This window comes from Saccopteryx bilineata, chromosome 3 (genome assembly GCF_036850765.1).
Source record: "Saccopteryx bilineata isolate mSacBil1 chromosome 3, mSacBil1_pri_phased_curated, whole genome shotgun sequence".
NCBI lineage: Eukaryota > Metazoa > Chordata > Mammalia > Chiroptera > Emballonuridae > Saccopteryx > Saccopteryx bilineata.
In genome coordinates this window covers 144297538-144320027 of record NC_089492.1, presented here as the reverse complement: position 1 = coordinate 144320027, position 22490 = coordinate 144297538, and the positions used below count along the sequence as shown (strand labels likewise).

The 22490-nt window shown below is 40.2% G+C and overlaps 1 protein-coding gene across 3 annotated transcripts in view; it reads right to left on the bottom strand.

Moving 5' to 3' along the window:
• Window positions 1-22490, bottom strand: part of KCMF1 (potassium channel modulatory factor 1) — a 105525-nt gene that overhangs the window by 5814 nt on the left and 77221 nt on the right. For all 3 annotated transcript variants that reach the window (XM_066267534.1, XM_066267535.1, XM_066267536.1), the window contains exons 4-6: window positions 6824-6925; window positions 3787-3961; window positions 779-1061 (exon numbers count right to left, since the gene is read on the bottom strand). In XM_066267534.1, coding sequence (XP_066123631.1) covers window positions 779-1061; window positions 3787-3961; window positions 6824-6925 — 560 coding nt within the window. The remainder of the gene's footprint in view (window positions 1-778; window positions 1062-3786; window positions 3962-6823; window positions 6926-22490) is intronic.

The window sequence follows — 22490 nt, the reverse complement described above, 5'->3', positions numbered from 1 at the left end:
TTTCACAGCAGAATGAAATTGGCAATAAAAAGAAATTAATTATGATAATAAATGTATCTAATACATCCCATCTACATAATGATATGGTGTTTAAGTTTTATGGGTAATCTGGGGAAAAAAATCCTTATTAGATGACATGCTGCTAGAACAAGACCACCAGTATTCCTACTTAAGTTTAAATAAAAAAATTTTTAAAATATTTTTTTGGGAAATACTATGCAGTGTTTTTTTTTTTCTGTATTTTTCTGAAGCCGGAAACGGGAGACAGTCAGACAGACTCCCGCATGCGCCCACCCGGGATCCACCCGGCACGCCCACCAGGGGGTGACGCTCTGCCCACCAGGGGGCGATGCTCTGCCCCTCTGGGGCGTCGCTCTGTTGCGACCAGAGCCACTCTAGCGCCTGGGGCAGAGGCCGAGGAGCCATCCCCAGCGCCCGGGCCATCTTTGCTCCAGTGGAGCCTCGGCTGCGGGAGGGGAAGAGAGAGACAGAGAGGAAGGAGAGCGGGAGGGGTGGAGAAGCAGATGGGCGCTTCTTCTGTGTGCCCTGACCGGGAATCGAATGAGGGACTTCTGCACGCCAGGCCGACGCTCTACCACTGAGCCAACCGGCCAGGGCCTACTATGCAGTTTTGATTAGAGATCCATGGGCTTTAATGTTTTCATCAAAAGCAGAGTATTTAAGAACATACATAAGCACAAAGAGAAAAGATTATTTCATAATCTGGCATATGCTAATAAAACATTGCTTCTGGCATTAACATTAATAAATGAGCTACCTTGTTAAAAGAAACTGGGAATTCTGGATGGTTTGCTGACTGCTTTCCGTGTTAGCTGTGTTGGTGGCTGCTGAGGACTGTGTGATTGTAGTGGTGACACTGCTCGTGTTAGTGCGCCGGCTCGCGTTGCGTGCGGTCTCCAGCTGCTGCCGCGCTGCCTGGGCGTGCTGTCGCTCCAGCTGCAGCTGCATCTGCAGTTGTTGTAACTGAGAGGCGGAAGGGCCAGAAGAATTAAGCTGTCCTCCTGCAGAACGTCTCACTCCTGACAACTGAGATAAAAGCTCTGCCAAAGGAAACGAAGATGATAATGCCTACTTACATACTGCAGAAAACAAAATAGTACAAATCACTTTTACCCCAGGAACAATAAAATGATGGCCAACAGGCAAGTACCCACAGCAACGTGTAGTTTCAGCTTGGAGCTCAATACTTTTCTGAATACTGCCTGGAGGGAGTTGTTGTTATGTGTGGGGGGTGCACAGATGAATATTAACCAACATACAATTATTTTTGTTTTAAGCAAAACATAACAGATTATGTGCTCAATGAGCTCATTTATACTCTCTTAGTATTTTTGTAGACTAAATTGGTTTATCTACTACTCCAATCAGAATATAAACTCTTACATGAGCTCCACAACAGTAGGGATTCAAGTGTACTGTCTATAATCTTCCTGGTTCTTGGAACAGTGCCTAATACAGAACAGGCATTCAAACATTTATTCAATGATTGAATGAGTTATTAAGATTAAATCCAAGAGACCTGGGTCGTTTCTAACTGACCTTTGCACTCTTGCCTTCTCTCTCTGGTACTATCACTTGAGAGTGCCAGAGTGCCACCGCAGACACTTGGGAAGGCTGACGGGCTCCTGACGGCACAGCCTATTTAGCGCTCTGGGATGACCCACATGCTCTTGCTTCAATAGGTGGTGCTCATTAAGGGTGATGCGGCCACGTCCTTGTGTCTTCATCTAAGGAAGGTGCAGTCACTGCCTTCTCCCACTTGGAGGGCCTGTCTAGTGAACATGGAATTGACAAGTGCCTGGCCGACACTTCCAGGCTAGCGAAGACCCTTCAGCATTAATACTCATTAAGGTATGGTTGTATCTTTTTGTTTACTGTTATTTTATCCCAGGGTAAGTTCTTACACCATTCTTTTACATAATTCATCATTAAACTAATTTTCACTGTCAGAAAAAAAACTGAAGTAATGGAGAGAATTTCTCAACTTTAAATTTTGCTCTCGAAATTATTTTTTAAATTTAAATTTTCAATTACAGTTCACATTCAATTATTATTTTGTATTAGTTCCTGGTGTATATCTGTGATTAGACAATCCGACACTTTATAAAGTGTCCCCCTGATATTCCCAGTACCTACTTGGCACCATACATTGTTATTGTAATAGTACTGACTATATTCCCTATGCTGTACTTCACATCAGACTATTCTGTAACTACCAATTTGCACTTCTTAATCCCTTCATCTTTTTCACCCCCCTACTCCCCTCCTATCTGACAACCATCAACCCAGAAATTACTTTTAGTTTTAGAACCTGCTATCAAAGACGGCAGATAAATACTGTACTCCCTTTGAATTAATGTATTTATTTTAATCCCCAAAACTCAGTTTTTTGGGCTTACTGCATATCCAAAGCACCTCTAGAACGAAGATTTTATACACTGTGTAACTCCCACTTCAACACTGTCTGAGCGAGTCTGCTCCTGGCTTCTGTCGGACTGGCACTCCTCAGTGCCGTGTCTGCTCTGCAAGGTGAGCGCAGCGTCCAGGCTCACACCCACTGCGCCGCACTCAGAACTGGCTCCAGGCCTCCCGGGGCCTCACTGCCTGCCTGTGCTTGCTGTGTCTTTCAGTCTCAGGCTACAGTAATTTTTCAAAAAATTAAACTAGGTAACACCGGTGAGTATTATATTAATTTCAGGTGTACAACATTGTAATTTGATATCTGTGTACTCTACAGTATGCTCACCACTCAAAGTCTAGTCTCCTTTCATTACCTACAGTGACTTTTGTGGGATTAGATGACAATGTCTCCTACAATGAATTTTGACAATATGACTCTCAACCTTATATTCTCTGGCCAGCTTCCAAGTTATTTGCACATTAAACCCTGCGATTTGCTACAAACTACATGTTCAAAAAAGATCTTATTAGTAAGACTTTCCATCTATTAAAATATATACTTTTCAGTATGTCCACATCTCTCTCAAATCAAAGCAAGAAGAGAGAAATCCCTACTTTACTTTCTTAAATGAGAAGAGCTTAATTCTTTTTTTATAACAACTTTATTTATTTTTTTACAGGGACAGAGAGAGAGAGTCAGAGAAAGGGATAGACAGGGACAGACAGACAGAAACAGAGAGAGAGATGAGAAGCATCAATCATCAGTTTTTCGTTGCGACACCTTAGTTGTTCATTGATTGCTTTCTCATATGTGTCTTGACCGTGCGTGGGCCTTCAGCAGACCAAGTGACCACTTGCTCGAGCCAGCGACCTTGGGTCCAAGCTGGTGAGCTTTTTGTTCAAGCCAGATGAGCCTGTGTTCAGGCTGGCGACCTCGGGGTCTTGAACTGGGTACTCGGCATCCCAGTCTGACTGATACTCTATCCACTGCGCCACCGCCTGGTCAGGCGAAAAGAGCTTAATTCTTTAGACCTGTCAATTAGTTTTCTTGTCCGTGTATTTGTGGAGGTTGAACCATGGGATTTTGGCAGTCTTTCAACTGAAATGTTATAATTTTCTTGGGTTTCAATGCAGGCCACAACAGAACCTAGAGCCATGTCTTATTATCTTATTCCTTTAAGTACATAAAGAAATGCCAGAATAATGTGAACTACATTAAGCTATTTTAAAAATACTCTCTACTTAAAAAATTTTGTGAAGGAATATAGGAGTGCAATGACAGATTAGGCCCACAAACCCCACCAAAAATTTTTAAAGGAAGCTCCCTCCCCGACCATTTCCTTTATTGATGTGAAACTAACTTACCAGCTATAGGATCCATGGCTTCCCTATTGCTTGGAGAATATGAACTCTGAGAAGAAGAAAGTCCACCAGTAGAACTGCTAGTAAAGTGCATGTTTGATCTACGAGCACGAGGACCTCCTAATCCTCGGCCAGGGTGAAACATTCTACGTACATGTCGAACACCACTCGATTCATCATAACACCAAAGTTAAGAAAAGGACCCAAGAACTTGACAGACAGAAAAAAAAATTGAGTCCTTGATAGATAACTGGAGATTTCCTACATTTAAGCATTTTAAATAGCACGTTTAATTTAGAAAACAAATGTTATAATATATCTATAAGGGCTAATTAATTTAGAACCCAAATGTTACAACATACCTATAAGGACTAGTAACTCTTAAAAAAAAACAACCACTCAAATATAAAGCAATGTGAGAGGGTACCTGTATTGTGTGTGTGTGTGTGTGTGTGTGTGTGGTGTGTTTTCAAAGGAAAAAATGTCCAGGTGGGAAGAAATTTCCTCCTGGTTCCAGCTACAATAAACAGAATAACACTCCAGGCGAGATGAAAGGCATCACCTGGTCAGATACCCAGATACCCATAGTGAGACATTTCCTTACCATGCCTCAGTATTGAATTTTTTTAAAATTGATTTCAGAGAGAGAGAGGAAAGAGAAAGAGAAGGGGGGGCCAGAAGCATCAACCTACAGCTGCCTCTCAAATATGTCTATGTGCCTTGACTGGGCAAGCCCGGGGCTTCGAACCAGCAACCTCAGAGCTCTAGGTCAACGCTCTATATACTGTGCTACCACAGATCAGGCTCAGTTTTAAATTGCTTAAATGTTCATTTTAAAGTGACCACAATTAATAAGCATCAGTTTTTATATCTGGAGAGAGTATACTAATATATAAGCTAACTAAATCTCAATTATGGTCTGTAGTAAGATTTACAGACAGTATGAATAGTATGAATAATTTAAATTCAGAAGTTAAGAGTCCTCTGGGTTACTAGTTTTAAATTGTCTTTATGTTTTTTTACAATACTGCTGATGCAAAGAACAAAAACAAACAAACAAAAAACAGTTCTGGTGCTTAGGAGGCTTAGAGAGAGCCCCTCTCTCCTGTCAAACAAAGCTACCACACACCTGAAATACCTGAAACATTAGTATGGCCCCAGGATAACTGCTATGCCAACACTCTGTTTTCTATAATTTCATGGTAATACTCGTTTGGAATCTAAAATGTAGCAGATGCTTTCTCTTACTGTTATACTTTAAATAGTTTAATCTCTTGTCAACCAGAGACTCTGAAAAAATATCAAAGAAATGAATGATAGATGATGTGGACATTCTACTGAATAGATACCAATTTCACTAGAAGCCCTTGAACTTGCTCAAAAAATTTAGGATAACAGTTTGATTTTAAATTATATGCCTAGCTTCTCCATGGAGATGGAGTGAAGCATGGATCAAGCACAGTCCTTCTGGGTTTTATTAGAGAACTCTTTAACACAAAATGCAGAGTGACTCAAAGGCTTAAGTATTTTTTTTGGCCCATTTGAGTTTTCTAATGCTCTTAAAAAGAAATAATCACTGCTTTCTTTATTTTGCTTTCAGGGTCCCTGCACTCAGGAGAGAGAGCGAATAGTTTCCACTATTCACTGAGTACTGGCTCAGGTCAGGCTGACATTCTAATATCTCAAGTTGGGTCCCTATTTTTACTTTCCATTGGTTTCTACTTATCTTCCTGTAACTCTAAAGGGTGATATTTCCAATTAGAAAATTAGGACTGTCAGTAAGGAATGGGAGCCGTTGGACAAGAAAACCACCAAACCAGTTTCTATTTCAAAAGAGCTAAAAGTTGAGTTATAATTGCCAAGAGGCATTCAAAAGAATAAGAATGAAGTCCAGCAGGGAAAAATGTTGTGATTAGTACTTTAATTGCTTCAAAATGCAATGAATACTGAAATCTTTAAGTGAGAAAAGAACCCTAAGTTCATCAGTAATAGTTTTAGAAAAACAATTCATAACCTGAAACCAGAAGCACAGAGCCTACAAAATTAATTACTCTGATGAGCTAGTAAACTCTGGAAGATTACAGGGAGCACTGTTAGGGTTGTAAACAGGCTGGGGAAGGCCTGACTGTATGCTATCCGACTAGAGACCAGGCAGGAAATACTTTCTCTGAAGAAGGGGACACTGAAAAGGAAAAGAGCCCCAACTGCACACCTGCCCACCATCCCACCTAGAGCAGGAAAAGGCAGCAGAGACCAGAAAGGGAAAGCAAATAAACTCTCCTTATTAATCAGATCTTAATTTGGATAAGCATTTTTCTTTTTTTTGTATGAAAACACCATCCTGAAGACTTATAACCTGGTGAAATGATCCTATAATATCTGATTATAAGTAATAACAATGATGAACAAGTCAACTTTTACTTAATGAGCATGGTTCATATAAAAGTCATAGCACATAAAAAGAGAAATACAAAATTGCATCTCAACATGGAGTCACTTTTAGGAAAACTTCAAATAAACTAAATTGGAGGCTAGTTTTCCTCTTTGGGGATACTGTACTTAAAAATAATCAAAATGGGCCCTGGCCCATTGGCTCAGCGGTAGAGCGTCGGCCTGGCGTGCGGGGGACCGGGGTTCGATTCCTGGCCAGGGCACATAGGAGAAGTGCCCATTTGCTTCTCCACCCCCCACCCCCTCCTTCCTCTCTGTCTCTCTCTTCCCCTCCCGCAGCCAAGGCTCCATTGGAGCAGGGATGGCCCAGGCGCTGGGGATGGCTCCTTGGCCTCTGCCCCAGGCGCTGGAGTGGCTCTGGTCGCGGCAGAGCGACGCCCTGGAGGGGCAGAGCATCGCCCCCTGGTGGGCAGAGCGTTGCCCCTGCTGGGCGTGCAGGGTGGATCCCAGTCGGGCGCATGCGGGAGTCTGTCTGACTGTCTCTCCCCGTTTCCAGCTTCAGAAAAAAAAAAAATACAAAAAAAAAAAAAATAAAAATGACAATTGTTACATTACAAACGTTTTCCTTTGTTGCATCTTAAAAGGATATTAAATCTCTAGGGGCTCTGTGTTCAAGTGTAAGATGAGCTGCAAAGTCATCTGTGACATGATTAGGATCGCCTCCAGGTAATGCTGCACATATAGGACAAATCTGAAATGAAAAAGAAAGGAGATTTATTAAATGAACACTGACCAGGCATCTTTCTGGAAGAATATTTTACTATAAATTTTACTATTACCAAGTTTTAATCCAGGCAAAACCACAGTCAATGCTAAACTAGTGAACAAGGTAGAGGCCTGAACAAGAGCTACAGCCCATCAATGCTGCCACTCACAATGAAAACACTCTCTCAGGGTCTGATACAGTGCCAGACAGTTCAAACTTAATCTCTGAGAAAGCCTTCTAACAGCTTGGACGATTAATTTAGATGCTCTAGAAAAATAGTTTTCATTAAAAAAAAAGTAAAATGTACTATTTAATGTATATCACCCCTGACTCACTTCAATCCTGAATGGTAAAGACTGAGACAAAAGCTTCCCCAGAGTAAGCTAGACATGAAGACCACTCTCCAAATTAGACAGCAAAGCTCTTATTACGGTGTCAATGTACAAACTTATTATACACTTTAAATGTGATATGGTAAGACAGACAATTATTACTAATAATATGCAACTGTGCTCTGTAACTTCATGAACAGAACTTCAGGGGAGAGAGGGATGGCTGGGCAAGGTGGGAGCCCATTTTTAGAACCTTATCTCCCAGATGGATGGGAGGTGGAACAAAAGCTTGGGATCAGGGCAAAGTCAAGGATTAGACGACCAACTTCCCTGTGGGGTTTAGGACAAGGTATAGGAGAGGAAATAAGAACAAATGGTGAAAAGGGAGGCAGAGGAGGCTTGATAGCTTGGAAATGTTTTTTGAAACAGTGGTTTCAAGAGAAGTGAAAGGAGGCAGGAGAGGGGAAGGACAGAAAAAATGAGGAACCTTCAGAGGAAAGGCCTTATTTACTCTTCCAGATGTCCAAACGGGCAGATGATGATATCAGAGGGGTAGTTAAACCTTGAAGTATATGAAGAACTTCAATCTTAAAGCACACAGCCAAGAACACAGGCCTGAGGCCAAGGAGCATGCCCAGAGGAGCCCTGGGGAAATGTACAGGTAAAGTCCTAGGCGTGTACCTCTCCAGGGATCAGAGGACTGGATATGTGATTCATCTTGCCAAAATATGTGTCACGTGCTTAAAGTCTTGCACTTGGGGAAAGATTTGGGCAGTTGGTGACCTTACTGCCTCTTAAAGCAGTGTGGAAGAAGACAGTGACACTGGAGAGGAGGAGGCAGGAAAAGGTAAGACTTGGTAGGACAATACAGGGATGGGGGGGGGAGGGAAACTACTCTCATTTCTAGAGCCTAAGTAAGCACATCTTGTCTTCTAATGACTAGAAAGCAGAAGTCCCCTGAGAATTTAACTCTGCTGTGATCCCAGTTCTGCTTATGACCAAGCAGCCCGTCATCCTGATTATCTGCCATGGTACTGAGAAACAGCATCAAGAAAACCTAAGATGCTCATGAGTGAGAATGTGTAAGCATGAATGTAAAAGAGTAGGCAGGTCATAATGGGATGCGCCTGTGAGGCAGACAGAGAGGAAAGACATGGGGTACTTTTCTTAGAAGATACCAGAAGGTGGTCAGACATTTTTTTCTCTGTCAGAGAGAAAAAGCCATCGTATCCACTCACAAGTTTGCAAAATATCAACTCTTTTTTTCCTAGAAATTGAGGTTTTCCTGCCTGTCCCATTCCTGGGCTGTATCACCGAGTGACAGTGTCTGATACACTTGTTTTTACTTCTGGATTTCTGCCTTGCTTAGCTGGATTGTAACCTCTCTGAGGAATGCAGGACAGTGTGATTTGTTTCTTGTTTGGGGAACGATGACCAGACTTGCTTAAAGCAAAAAGACCAACAAAGTTTGGAGAAATAACCTCCAGCTGTTTCCAAAGAGAAAAAAATAATCGTTAAAAGGAAAAGGCATCTTTCTTCTCAGTTGTTTCTTTTTCGATTGGCCTCTGAATAAAATCTGTGCACAACTTCAATTGCACAAAGATAGCTGATGTTTTAGTATTTTGAGGATGCATGTAAGTGTTCTCTTTTTTTGGACAGAGACAGAGAGAGAGTCAGAGAGAGGGATAGATAGGGACAGACAGGAAGGGAGAGAGATTAGAAGCATCAATTCTTCATTGTGGCTCCTTAGTTGTTCATTGATTGCTTTCCCATATGTGCCTTGACTGGGGGCTACAGCAGAATGAGTGACCCTTTGCTCAAGCCAGCGACCATGGGGTCATGTCTATGATCCCGTGATCAAGCTGGCGACCTCAGAGTTTTGAACCTGGGTCCCCTGCGTCCAGTCCGATGCTCTCTCCACTGCGCCACTGCCTGGTCAGGCGCATTTAAGTGTTCTTGGATGAGAAGTCTCCTAAAGAATACACATTTCTGGAAGGAAGACATAAGGGAAAAGTACATATACTAAAAGTACTAAAGGATGTTCTAAGATTGATAATCTCCTACTTGGAGATGGGGATGTAAAATAGACAATGAAGATCTTTAACACTGTATATTAACTTCAGTTCAGTAACTCAAAGTCTTTTAGATTTTGTGGTAGTAAATATGCTAAGGCAAGATGAAGGTATTCAGAATTGCTTCATCCAGAGAGAAATAATACAAAAACAAGTAAATACTCAAACTTCTGTAATAAACTAGGGATAAAGAATTAATTACCAACATGAAACATTACTGGAGCAAGAGGATTGCCTGGTTTGGCAGCTGGTATAGAATAAGGCAGAGACTAGATTACAGCCAAGTGGGAGATGCTGCCACACTTGGGCCAAATGAAGTCACAACTCAGATGAGGACTTGGAAAGGAAAACAGCTCCACTGCTGATGGAATCAGAGGCCTGGTCACTTTTTAAGTCTTACATTATATCCTAAACAAGCTAATTCATGTTTTAGCATGCAAATTTTGGTAACCTAAGACTGTACTTTCTGTGAGATAATGGAGGGACCAAGAAGAAAAACAAGAACAAAACAGGGCAGGAGAGACAGAGAGGTGGGCGTGGGGTGGGACAGACAGAACGCTGTCCTGACACTCAGGATCATAAATACTGCTTCCCTTTCAGTGTACTTTTAAGTCCACATGATAGTACCTAATATCTTCTACTGGACAGAAAATTCCACACAAAGGATAAGCTACTGACCCTAAAATTATGAGTTTATCAACATTAGTATTTATCATACTTCTGCCAAATGACCTGGTTATATCTATTACTTGAACAAGAAAATTGCATGCAACAATTTAACTTAAAATTATGACAACTTGTCAACATTAAGGCTTACTGAATTGGCTTAAGATGGTATTTCTTAAATCTTACTCAAGATTAAAAAAAAAAAAAAAAAGTTCCCCAGGTTCCTATCTGGAAACTGATTCTAGGAGTTTCAACATTCTGTATTTTTTTCCCCAAAGTTAGAAGCGGGGAGGCAGTCAGACAGACTTCCGTATGTGTCCAACCGGGATCCACCAGCATGCCCACCAAGGGGTGATGCTCTGCCCATCTAGGGCGCTGCTCCATTGCAATGGGGCCCAATCTAGTGCCTGAGGCAAAGGCCATGGAGCCAAACTCAGCGCCTGGGCCAACTTTGCTCCAATGGAGCCTTGGCTGCGGGAAGGGAAGAGAGAGACAGAGAGGAAGGAGAGGGGAAAGGGTGGAGAAGCAGGTGGGCGCTTCCCCTGTGTGTCCTGACCAGGAATCGAACCTGGGACTTCCACACGCCAGACCGATGCTCTACCTCTGAGCCAACCGGCCAGGGCCAACATTCTGTATTTTTAAAAAAATGTTTATTTTGATTTAGGGGAAGGAAAAGGGGGAGAGAAAGAGAGAGAGAGAGAGACACACACACACACACACACACACACACACACACACACACACACAAGAACATTGATCTATTCTTGCATGTGCCCTGACCAGGGTTCAAACCTGTAACTTCTGTGTTTTGGAACTACACTCCAACTGAGCCATCTGGCCAGGGTAAGATTCTATACTTTTGACAGGGTCTCTGTTATCTTATAACTGAACAAATCGGGCAAATACAGCTTATATATACAATACTATTGAAAATAACAACTATTTACTCTGTTGTATTAACACCAAATTTTATTGTTACTATCTAACTGCCCCCCCTTCACTAAAGTCCTGTATACTGTCTTTCTACTGCTCAGGTCATCCCCTTAGACTTCATCCTGCTACTGAAGGTCAACATCAGTCTGCTTTTTATCTGCAACCCTTTTGGAAGCCTTTACCAATGTACAGAGATTCCAAGCTTAGAACATATGGGGTTTTCATTTTCCTACACGGGCACCGTTTATAATTTACAGAGCAACCAGTCAGTGCAGATTCTTAGCATAGGTGGTTACCAATGTCTAGAAAAAACCTTCTAAAGTCAACATATAAACAAACACTAAGTCACTACTTAAATTTATAAAACTTCTTCCTCTGTGACAGGCTATGTACACACACAAATACACACACACACAGAAAATATAAAGTCAGCATGCTTGGTTTTTGTTTTGAAACAAGAGTGCCACACATTCATTACCATATAATTATTAACCAGTCTAAAGCAAGTTCAGATTTCGTCTAGCCTCTTTCTTGAACTCATACGCCCACACCAGACAGCATTCTCTCTCTGGGTGCAGAGCTTTAAAAACAACAACAGAGGAAGAGTTAAGTTCCATGTGATGAGTCCTGTGGAGTTTTTTTTGGATAGGCTTCAAAACAGGTTTCTTGCCCCTTATGTTCCCTACTATAGAAAAATGCAGTTTAAAAAACTGCCGATCTGCTCTACACAATACTCAAGCTAGTCTGTAGCATTATATAGGGATGGGTCTGTCACCAAAATTATTCAGTGGATGCCAAAGAGCTAGAAAACAAGGCTGATCCATTTGGTGTATTGTCCTGCCAGACCACATGAAACTGCCTTTGAACTTGGACACCATGCTTCTTGTTAACAACAGCAAACACCTTAAGTGAAATAACTGTCTTGCAATGGGCATTTCTTGATTAGGTTTCTGGATCACAAACTTGGTAACAACTCCTTTCTTTCTTTTATGTGACTAGTTTTAGCTCCATGAGAAATATTTTCCTTATAGAATATCTATTCAAAAGTTGTGATTTCAGCCCTGGCTGGATGGCTCGGTTGGATGGAGTGTCGTCCAGAAGCACAGAGGTTGCTGGTTCTATCCCTGGTCAGGGCACATACAAGAACAGATTGATGTTTCTGTCTCTCTCCCTCCCTTCCTCTCTCACTAGAATCAATAAATAAAAATTTAAAAAAAAGTTATGATTTCATTACATCATCTTATATTACTACTTTCTGGTGACACCAAATGTTTAGTGCAGCGGTTCTCAACCTGTGGGTCGCGACCCCGGCGGGGGTTGAACGACCAAAACACGGGTTGCCTAAAGCCATTGGAAATACATATTTTATTTAAAAATGTATTGTATAATAAATATGTATTTTCTGATGGCTTTAGGCGACCCCTGTATTTTGGTCGTTCGACCCCCGCCGGGGTCGCGACCCACAGGTTGAGAACCGCTGGTTTAGTGCATCATATCTCTGGCAACCACGACTTGTAACAGGCAGCAAAGTTTGTTTATAATTTCTACCCTTTTTCCATCCGTGCTCATCATCTACATAATCATTATGATTATGTTCATCCTGTTTCAAAAGAAAATACAGAACTAGTCAAACCCTACCATACTCCCTCCTTCCCAAATGACAGCCTAGGTTGCATGATGGAGAAAATAGTTATTTCCTCCTTATAGGTGCCAAAATGTCTCTTTATTATCCACCAAACCAAGTGGACAAACATTCTGGTGTTAAAGGTTCTCAATTATCTGGCCTCACTGGGCTGGCTCAATTTTATTTCTAGTAACAACCAATGCCTTACCACTGCCTCCACCTACTATGTTCTTTCTCAACATCACATCTTAATTCATATCCTCTTTTCCCTCTGCATAATGCCATTACCTTCCCATTCTGTCAACTTTCTGAAATCATACCCATTTTCCAAGGCCTATCAAGTCACAAAGTACCCTCTGACTCCTTCCTGCCTTATTCTTCAATTGTGTTACATTGGAGCTAGTCTGCTGTTTAGACAGGCCATAAAAGTATTTGGTTAGGAGCCATGCTCTAAATTTGTTGCTTTGACAGCCACTGTGTCTTATTCCAAGAATTCTATCACTTCAGAAAGCAATACTTTTTCACACTAACACACTAAATGTAATGTTGTTGGTTAATACTTGGAGATACATTCAGAAGTTATAAGTATCTGTCTCACAGAAGGTCCGTGAATGTTACCTTTGCCAAGACACTATTCCGAGGGCAAAGAAGTGGTGAAGTAAATGTTGTGCCCCTCACCCTTTCCTTTTTAACACCTAACAACTCAGTTAATTTCTGCCGAGATACCCACACTTTTTCTAACATATAAGCCCTTCTGCAGCCCCCATATGCTCCTGTGTTTTCCTTGCTTTTTGTCCTGTCATTACGTGAGAATTCCTTCCTTTTACCAGTCCTCATTCCTTTCCTCTTAGAGCTGTGAGTCAAGTTATGAAATTAGTCATAGTTGGAAAAAAAAAAGAAAAGTGATGCCCTTGAATCTGAGGAGTTCTAGGTTCCAAAGCAAGGTTAAGATGTAGAAGAACCTGCCCTGTCATAGCTCTACTGTCTTCAGGAAACCCTGCCTTAGTTCTTCATCCTTATGTCAATTTGCTTTTTATCCAATCATAAGCTCATGAATGATAAAAAAATTTCAAGTCAAATAATCTTTAATACTATCCTAACTGTTTAGTAAAATGTTAGGCAGGTTTCCCTAAGCTAGCTTTGAAATGAAAGTTCACCACATGATGTGTTCTGCCAATTTATATGCCCACTGTACTTAGAACACAGAAGGTGTCCAGAGATATTTACAAAGATTACCCTTTCGTAGTTGGGGGTCTTCCTTTTTAAAAAATGTATCTATGTACGTAAAGACACATGCAGCCCCATGTTTATTGCAGCATTCTTCACAGTGGCCAGGACATGGAAACAACCAAAAAGCCCATCAATAGATGACTGGATAAAGAAGATGTGGCACATATACACTATGGAATACTACTCAGCCATAAGAAATGATGACATCGGAACATTTACAGCAAAATGGTGGGATCTTGATAACATGATACGAAGCGAAATAAGTAAATCAGAAAAAACCAGGAACTGCATTATTCCATATGTAGGTGGGACATAAAAGTGAAACTGAGAGACATTGATAAGGGTGTGGTGGTTACGGGGGGGGGGGGAATGGGAGAGGGAAAGGGGGAGGGGGAGGGGCACAGAGAGAACAAGATAGAGGGTGACGGAGGACAATCTGACTTTGGGTGATGGGTATGCAACATGATTGAACGACAAGATATCCTGGACTTGTTATCTTTGAATATATGTATCCTGATTTATTGATGTCACCCCATTAAAAAAATAAAATTATTTTTAAAAAAATGTATATATGTAACCTACATAAATTTAAATGAAAACATGTAAGCGAAGCCTCATGTTGCTCAAGATAGGAACACCTTCTTATTGTGCAGTAAGTACAATTTCTCTTATGCTACTCTTTACAGCTATATCTTTTTAAAAAAAAAATTTTTTTTTTTTTTTGCATTTTTCTGAAGCTGGAAATGGGGAGAGACAGTCAGACAGACTCCCGCATGCGCCCGACCGGGATCCACCCGGCATGCCCACCAGGGGCGACGCTCTGCCCACCAGGGGGCGATGCTCTGCCCATCCTGGGCGTCGCCATGTTGCGACCAGAGCCGCTCTAGCGCCTGAGGCAGAGGCCACAGAGCCATCCCCAGCGCCCGGGCCATCTTTGCTCCAATGGAGCCTTGGCTGCGGGAGGGGAAGAGAGAGACAGAGAGGAAAGCGCAGCGGAGGGGCGGAGAAGCAAATGGGCGCTTCTCCTGTGTGCCCTGGCCGGGAATCGAACCCGGGTCCTCCGCACGCTAGGCCGATGCTCTACCACTGAGCCAACCAGCCAGGGCTTTACAGCTATATCTTGATTTGCAGTTAAAGCACCCATGCTATGAAACTCAAGCTGGTAAAAGTTAAATAAGCATAGTGACATTACCAAAAAGTTAGCAAAGGTGAACTTGCTATCATTAAAATTCAAAAAAAATTTATCTCAGAATTGGGGTGTATTTTTCATTACTTATTCAAATGGGGGTATGATTCATGTCTCTCCTTTAAGAGGCTCTTAAATGCAGCTCTAGAAATACCTCAGGCTTGTCTGTAGGCAGATATTCTCATCACTTGTAATACAATGGTGTATTCTGAACAGCATTTCTTTTAGAGAAGAGTGATAACCCAAAAAGAACCATTTGAATTTAAAGCCAAGACACAGAGAAACATTTCACATGCATTAGACTTTAATCTTTATACTAAAAAAAAAGTTGACATTCTACTGAGCTAATGACTGCTAAGGCTAATTGATAACTTCAGGGTTTTTTTTTTTTTATCTCTTGCTCAATTAAAAGTAGTTTATCTTATAAAATCTGCATGTATCACCCTGGCTGCATAGCTTGATTGGTTAGAGCATCATCCCAAAGAGCAGAGGTACAGGCTCGGTTTGATCCCCAGCAGGGCACATACAGGAACAGACTAATGTTCCTGTCTCTTTCTCTCTCTCGTAAAAAAAATAAATAAATGAAAGAAAAGAAAATCTGCAGGTATAATAAATTATGACACCTGAATACTGGAGTTTGCTTTGAGGACATACAAACAGCACCAGTGTAAAATCTATCCTACATGTTCATAAATTCCATTTGGGATTATAGAACCATCTAAATTGTAGATACTTAGACTATAGCCACATATTTTGCCAAAACAGATACAGGTCCTTAAAAGACTTGAGTAAGCATACTGTTTAACTTGATAATACCGTATTTCCCCATGTATAAGATGCACCTTAATTTTGAGGCCCGAAATTTGGGGGGGGGGAGTATTACATAAAGTTATTGAATTCAAGTTTTATTCATCATAAAATTCATACAACTCCTTATCACTGTCAAAATTCCCATCCATTAGCTTGTTCTCATCTGTGTCTGATGACGAATCACAGTCTTCATATATTGCCTGCCTCATCCTTAGTTCCATCTATGGCATTTGAAACACCACACTTCTTAAATGACTTGACAATGATCTAAATCTTGATATCATCTCAGGATCTTTTCACCAGGTACAAACTTCTCCTATAGTTGGTTTCTTCACTCTTCCTGCTGGTGTCAAATTGTCTCTAGAAGACTTCATCCATTGTCTTTCATGGCAGCTTTGAAGGGTTTGTTAATGCTGACATCAAGTGCTTGGAGCTGGGATGTCAAGCCTCCAGGTATGAAGGCAGGTTTTGTTTTTTGCACTGCAGCAACCTTCTTTGTGTTTTTTGTTTTGTGTGCCCTGAACTGATCAAGCACCAATAGGGAAGTTTGCATAAGAGCCCACCTGGTCTCCTTCTCCAAACTCTCTCAAACCAGATCTTCATCCCGTCCTGATCCATTCAACCCTTGTCATGAACATGGACTGTCACTCCTAGAGGAATGTCTTCTTTTGACATTGTTTTGCATTTGAAAATCAGCATAGGAGGCAGCTTGGTCCTATCTGCACAACAAGCTAGAACAACTGTATCATGGCTCTTTTCATGTCCACTTGTCTTCAGTTACAATTTTCACTCCCTTCTTATCAACAGTTCTGTTACTTGGGACATCAAACTGAAGGGGGACTTTGTCCATATTCGCAATCTGTCCCAACTCAAACAGACATTGAATGACAAAACAATGAAATTCAAGGACCTTCTGCTCACAGCTTTCAGGCATCTTTTGGGCAAGTCTTATGCGTGTACTCATGCTTAGTCCATTCCGTTTCATGAACCTGAAGCACCAATTGTGTCCTCCTTTGAAATCAGTAACTTCTTTTTCATCAGCAATTCTTCTTGCCTCATGCTGAACCATCTTCGTGGACACAGGAATTTCAATTGCCCTTTGCTCTTCAATTCATATCTTCAATTCTCTCTCTAAATCAGGCCATTTTGCTGAGTTGCCTCTCCTGGCCTTCTGCCGTGGCATTTTCAGTAGGGTTTCTTCTTCCTGTAGCCAGTCTCGGATTGATTTCTCAGTTAGAGGAGGACCAAAGTTATGTTCAGCAGCACAATTTCCATTCACTTTTGCAAACTAGATCACTTTTAACTTAAATTCAGTACTGTACGAAAATCTTTTCTGAGCCATTTCTGGGCAGAATGTGGCAAAACATAACCTACCGTAATGTAACCGGTAACAATGAACGCAAAGACAACAAACGCAAAAAAGTGGGAAATGTGAGTAAAAAAAAAATCTACAACCATTGAAGACACATCCAGTTTTTGGACCCCAAGTTTTTTGAAAAAGGGCGCATCTTATACATGGGGAAATATAGTAATCTAATTTTCTGTTGTTGCAGTGGAACACTGGAATTAACTTATAATATGAATTAATTCATATTGACTTTATTATTCACCTTAGTTCCATTTTACGCATTTTTAATTACTTAAGTTGAAACTGTCACCTTCTTCTAGAAAGCAGCATTTAGAACATTCGAGAGTTTTTGTCATGAACAAGTTTAATTTGCCTGACCAGTGGTGGCACAGTAAATCTTAGAGCATCGACCTGGGATGCTGAGAACCCAGATTTGAAATACCGACATAGCCAGCTTGCGTGCAGGCTCGCCAGCTTGAGTGTGGAATCATAGACATGACCCCATGGTCGCTGGCTTGAGCAAGGGGTCGCTTGCTCAGCTGGAAACCCCTGGTCAAGGTATATATGAGAACACAATCAATAAACTAAAGTGCCACCACTAAGAGTTGATGCTTCTCATTTCTCTCCCTTCCTGTCTGCCCATCTCTCTCTCTCTCTCTCTCTCTCTTTCTCTCTCTCTCTCTCACACACACACACAAACAGAACAAGAAAAACATGAGGGGCACAGCAGGAGAAGGAGGAGGAGGCAGGAGAAGAGAAGGCTGAAAAGTATGGAAAGAACTTCTGGGCTACCTTATAATTTGCCAACAATTACCAGAGAGCTTCCTTCTTTAACTTATACACCCTCCTTACAAATCTTCCTGTAGGCCCAGGAAAACATTTCTGTGCACTGACCTGAAATTAGCTATCTGGATACTGAACTAGACAAACCAGTATTTCATAGCACAAAGAAGAAACCAGACCAGTACCAAAGAAATTCAAAATGAATTTCTCTAACACCTGCAAACTGCTTATTCACTTTCTCCTACAAAATTTTAATTCAATACGGAGAAAAAGTGTACAGAGTAATGAAAACCCTACCCAGAAATAACAATATTCTCACTAGTAGGCAAAGATACCTTCCTGGAAAAGCTACTGTTACCTCATTTTCAAGATAATCTAAGTGATTCTGCTTTTGGTTTTCATGTTATTTTAAGAAATTGATTTCTTACAGAAATATCTTTAAAAATATTGTGATACATATACACAGAATTATCCCAGAACAAATCTGAAATATTCAAAGGGTCATTTATCATTTCCTTCCCTGCCCTCAACTCAAAAATCTGCTGGGACACCAATGGCTGTGTCATCACTGAAATCAAAAGCATTACCATCTGATTTTTAATAGGTAGATATGCTCAAAATAACTATTAATAAAAATATGCAAAGTCAGTCAAATATTAAAGATAGAAAAAAGTGATCTATAAAACAGAAAATGTTTAGAGTCAAAAGGAATTAAAAGCACCAATGGGACAAGTATCAAATCCTGATGCTCTACCACCTCTCCCAGCTAAATGAGGTTGAGTAGGTGACAAGATGATTGCCTGTAGCAACTGTAACTCAGTTTCTCCAACATTATTAAATGAAATACTGTTGTTAGTTCGCAGAAAAGCACAGCGTCCAGCTGCATTCCTTGATAAAGAATGAAAGCAGGACGTCACGGAAATGGCGCCGTGAGAAGCGCGTCTGACAGCTCTCCCCTAAATCACAACAAATTTATCAACTAGAAACAGAAAAATTTATCCTCGGAGCATTCTGGAGTTCCACACAAACTGAAAGCAAAAGGACTGTTATCACTTGAATCTGAGAGACGAGGGTGTGGAGGAAGCTACCGCAGCAGCGACGCTCATTCAAGCCGCGAGGGAGTGCGCCTGCGTGCTATCAATAAGACCACCCTCAGATGCCGATAAGAAAGAGGAAATCGAATATTATGGATACAAAAGAAAGAGAGGTAACACAAATAGATGTGGAAAAATCTATGGAGAAAAGACTTAACATATTGGAAGCCTTGGAGCTAAATGACAGAGAATTTAAAATAGAAATCCTAAAAATACTCAGAGATATACAAGAAAACACAGAAAGGCAATATAGGGAGATCAGAAAACAACTCAATGAACACAAAGAATATATTACCAAGGAAATTGAAACTATAAAAACAAATCAAACAGAAATGAAAAACTCAATTCACGAGCTGAAAAACGAGGTAACAAGCTTAGCTAACAGAACAGCCCAGATTGAAGATAGGATTAGTGAAATAGAAGACAAACAACTTGAGGCACAACAGAGAGAAGAAGAAAGAGACTCAAAAATAATAAAAAATGAGAAAGCCCTACAGGAATTGTCTGACTCCATCAGAAAGAATAACATAAGAATAATAGGTATATCAGAGGGAGAAGAGAAAGAAAATGGAATGGAGAATATACTCAAACAAATAATAGACGAGAACTTCCCAAGCCTGTGGAAGGAACTAAAGCCTCAAATTCAAGAAGCAAACAGAACACCAAGTTTTCTTAACCCCAACAAACCCACTCCAAGGCACATCATAATAAAGATGACACAAACCAATGACAAAGAAAAAATTCTCAAGGCAGCCAGGGAAAAGAAGAGTACAACATATAAAGGAAGGCCTATTAGATTATCATCAGATTTCTCAGCAGAAACTCTACAAGCTAGAAGAGAGTGGACCCCAATATTTAAAGCCCTGAAAGAGAGGAACTTTCAGCCAAGAATACTATACCCATCAAAGCTATCCTTCAAGTATGAAGGAGATATAAAAACATTCACAAATACAGAAAAGATGAGAGAATTTATCAACAGAAAGCCCCCACTCCAGGAAATACTAAGGGGGGTTTTCCAACCAGATTCAAAGAACAAAAGAAAACAACACCACAAGTAACAGCTCCACCAAGAACACAATAAAACCAAACTTAAACTGTGACAACAAAGGAAAAAAAGGGGGGAGAGGATGGAGATTAACAGTAGCAAAGGATGATGAAGTGCAGAAATACTTATAAGATAGGGTACTACAATGAATATGGTAGGTACCCTTTTCATTACTTAATGGTAACCACCCTTAAAAAAACCACCACAAAAACACTTGACTTAAAAAAGGTAGCAACAGAGGAAAGAAGTATGGAACACAAACAAACAAAAACAAATGATAGAAAAACAAAAGAGAAGAATCAAACTAGATACAAAACTAACAGAAAGCAATTTATAAAATGGCAGTAAGGAACCCACAAGTGTCAATAATTACACTAAATGTAAATGGATTAAACTTACCAATAAAAAGACACAGAGTAGCAGAATGGATTAAAAAAGAAAATCCAACTATATGCTGCCTACAAGAAACACATCTAAGCAACAAGGATAAAAACAAATTCAAAGTGAAAGGCTGGAAAACAATACTCCAAGCAAACAACACCCAAAAAAAAGCAGGTGTAGCAATACTCATATCTAATAATGCTGACTACAAGACAGAAAAAGTACTCAGAGACAAAAATGGTCATTTCATAATGATTAAGGGGAAGTTGAATCAAGAAGACATAACAATCCTTAATATATATGCACCAAACCAAGGATCACCAAAATATATAAGACAGCTACTTATTGACCTTAAAACAAAAACTAACAATACAATCATACTTGGAGACCTCAATACACCGCTGACGGCTCTAGATCGGTCATCCAAACAGAGAATCAATAAAGATATAGTGGCCTTAAACGAAATACTAGAACACCTGGATATGATAGACATCTACAGGACACTTCATCCCAAAGCGACAGAGTATACATTTTTCTCTAGTGTACATGGAACATTCTCAAGAATTGACCATATGTTGGGCCACAAAGACAATATCAGCAAATTTAGAAAAATTGAAATTGTACCAAGCATATTTTCTGATCATAAAGCCTTGAAACTAGAATTCAACTGCAAAAAAGAGGGGGAAAAACCCACAAAAATGTGGAAACTAAACAACATACTTCTAAAAAATGAATGGGTCAAAGAAGAAATAAGCGCAGAAATCAAAAGATATATACAGACAAATGAAAATGAAAATACGACATATCAGAATCTATGGGATGCAGCAAAAGCAGTAATAAGAGGAAAGTTCATATCACTTCAGGCCTATATGAACAAACAAGAGAGAGCCGAAGTAAACCACTTAACTTCACACCTTAAGGAACTAGAAAAAGAAGAACAAAGACAACCCAAAACCAGCCGAAGAAAGGAGATAATAAAAATCAGAGCAGAAATAAATGAAATAGAGAACAGAAAAACTATAGAAAAAATCAATAAAACAAGGAGCTGGTTCTTTGAAAAGATCAACAAAATTGACAAACCCTTGGCAAGACTCACCAAGGAAAAAAGACACAGGACTCAAATAAATAAAATCCAAAATGAAAGAGGAGAGATCACCACAGACATCATAGAAATACAAAGAATTATTGTAGAATACTATGAAAAATTATATGCCACCAAATACAACAATCTAGAAGAAATGGATAAATTCCTAGAACAATACAACCTTCCTAGACTGAGTCATGAAGAAGCAGAAAGCCTAAACAGACCAATCAGCAGGGAGGAAATAGAAAAAACTATTAAAAATCTCCCCAAAAATAAAAGTCCAGGCCCAGACGGTTATACTAGTGAATTCTATCAAACATTCAAAGAAGACTTGGTTCCTATTCTACTCAAAGTCTTCCAAAAAATTGAAGAAGAAGCAATACTTCCAAACACATTTTATGAGGCCAACATAACCCTCATACCAAAACCTGGCAAGGATGGCACAAAGAAAGAAAACTACAGACCAATATCTCTAATGAATACAGATGCTAAAATACTAAACAAAATACTGGCAAACCGAATACAACAACATATTAAAAAAATAATACATCATGATCAAGTGGGATTCATCCCAGAATCTCAAGGATGGTTCAACATACGCAAAACGGTTAACGTAATACACCGTATCAACAAAACAAAGAACAAAAACCACATGATCTTATCAATAGATGCAGAAAAGGCTTTTGATAAAATACAACACAATTTTATGTTTAAGACTCTCAACAAAATGGGTATAGAAGGAAAATATCTCAACATGATAAAGGCCATATATGATAAACCATCAGCCAACATCCTATTAAACGGCATAAAACTGAGGACTTTCTGCCTTAAATCAGGAACAAGACAGGGTTGTCCACTCTCTCCACTCTTATTCAACGTGGTGCTAGAAGTTCTGGCCAGAGGAATCAGACAAGACAAAGAAATAAAAGGCATCCATATCGGAAAAGAAGAAGTAAAGCTAT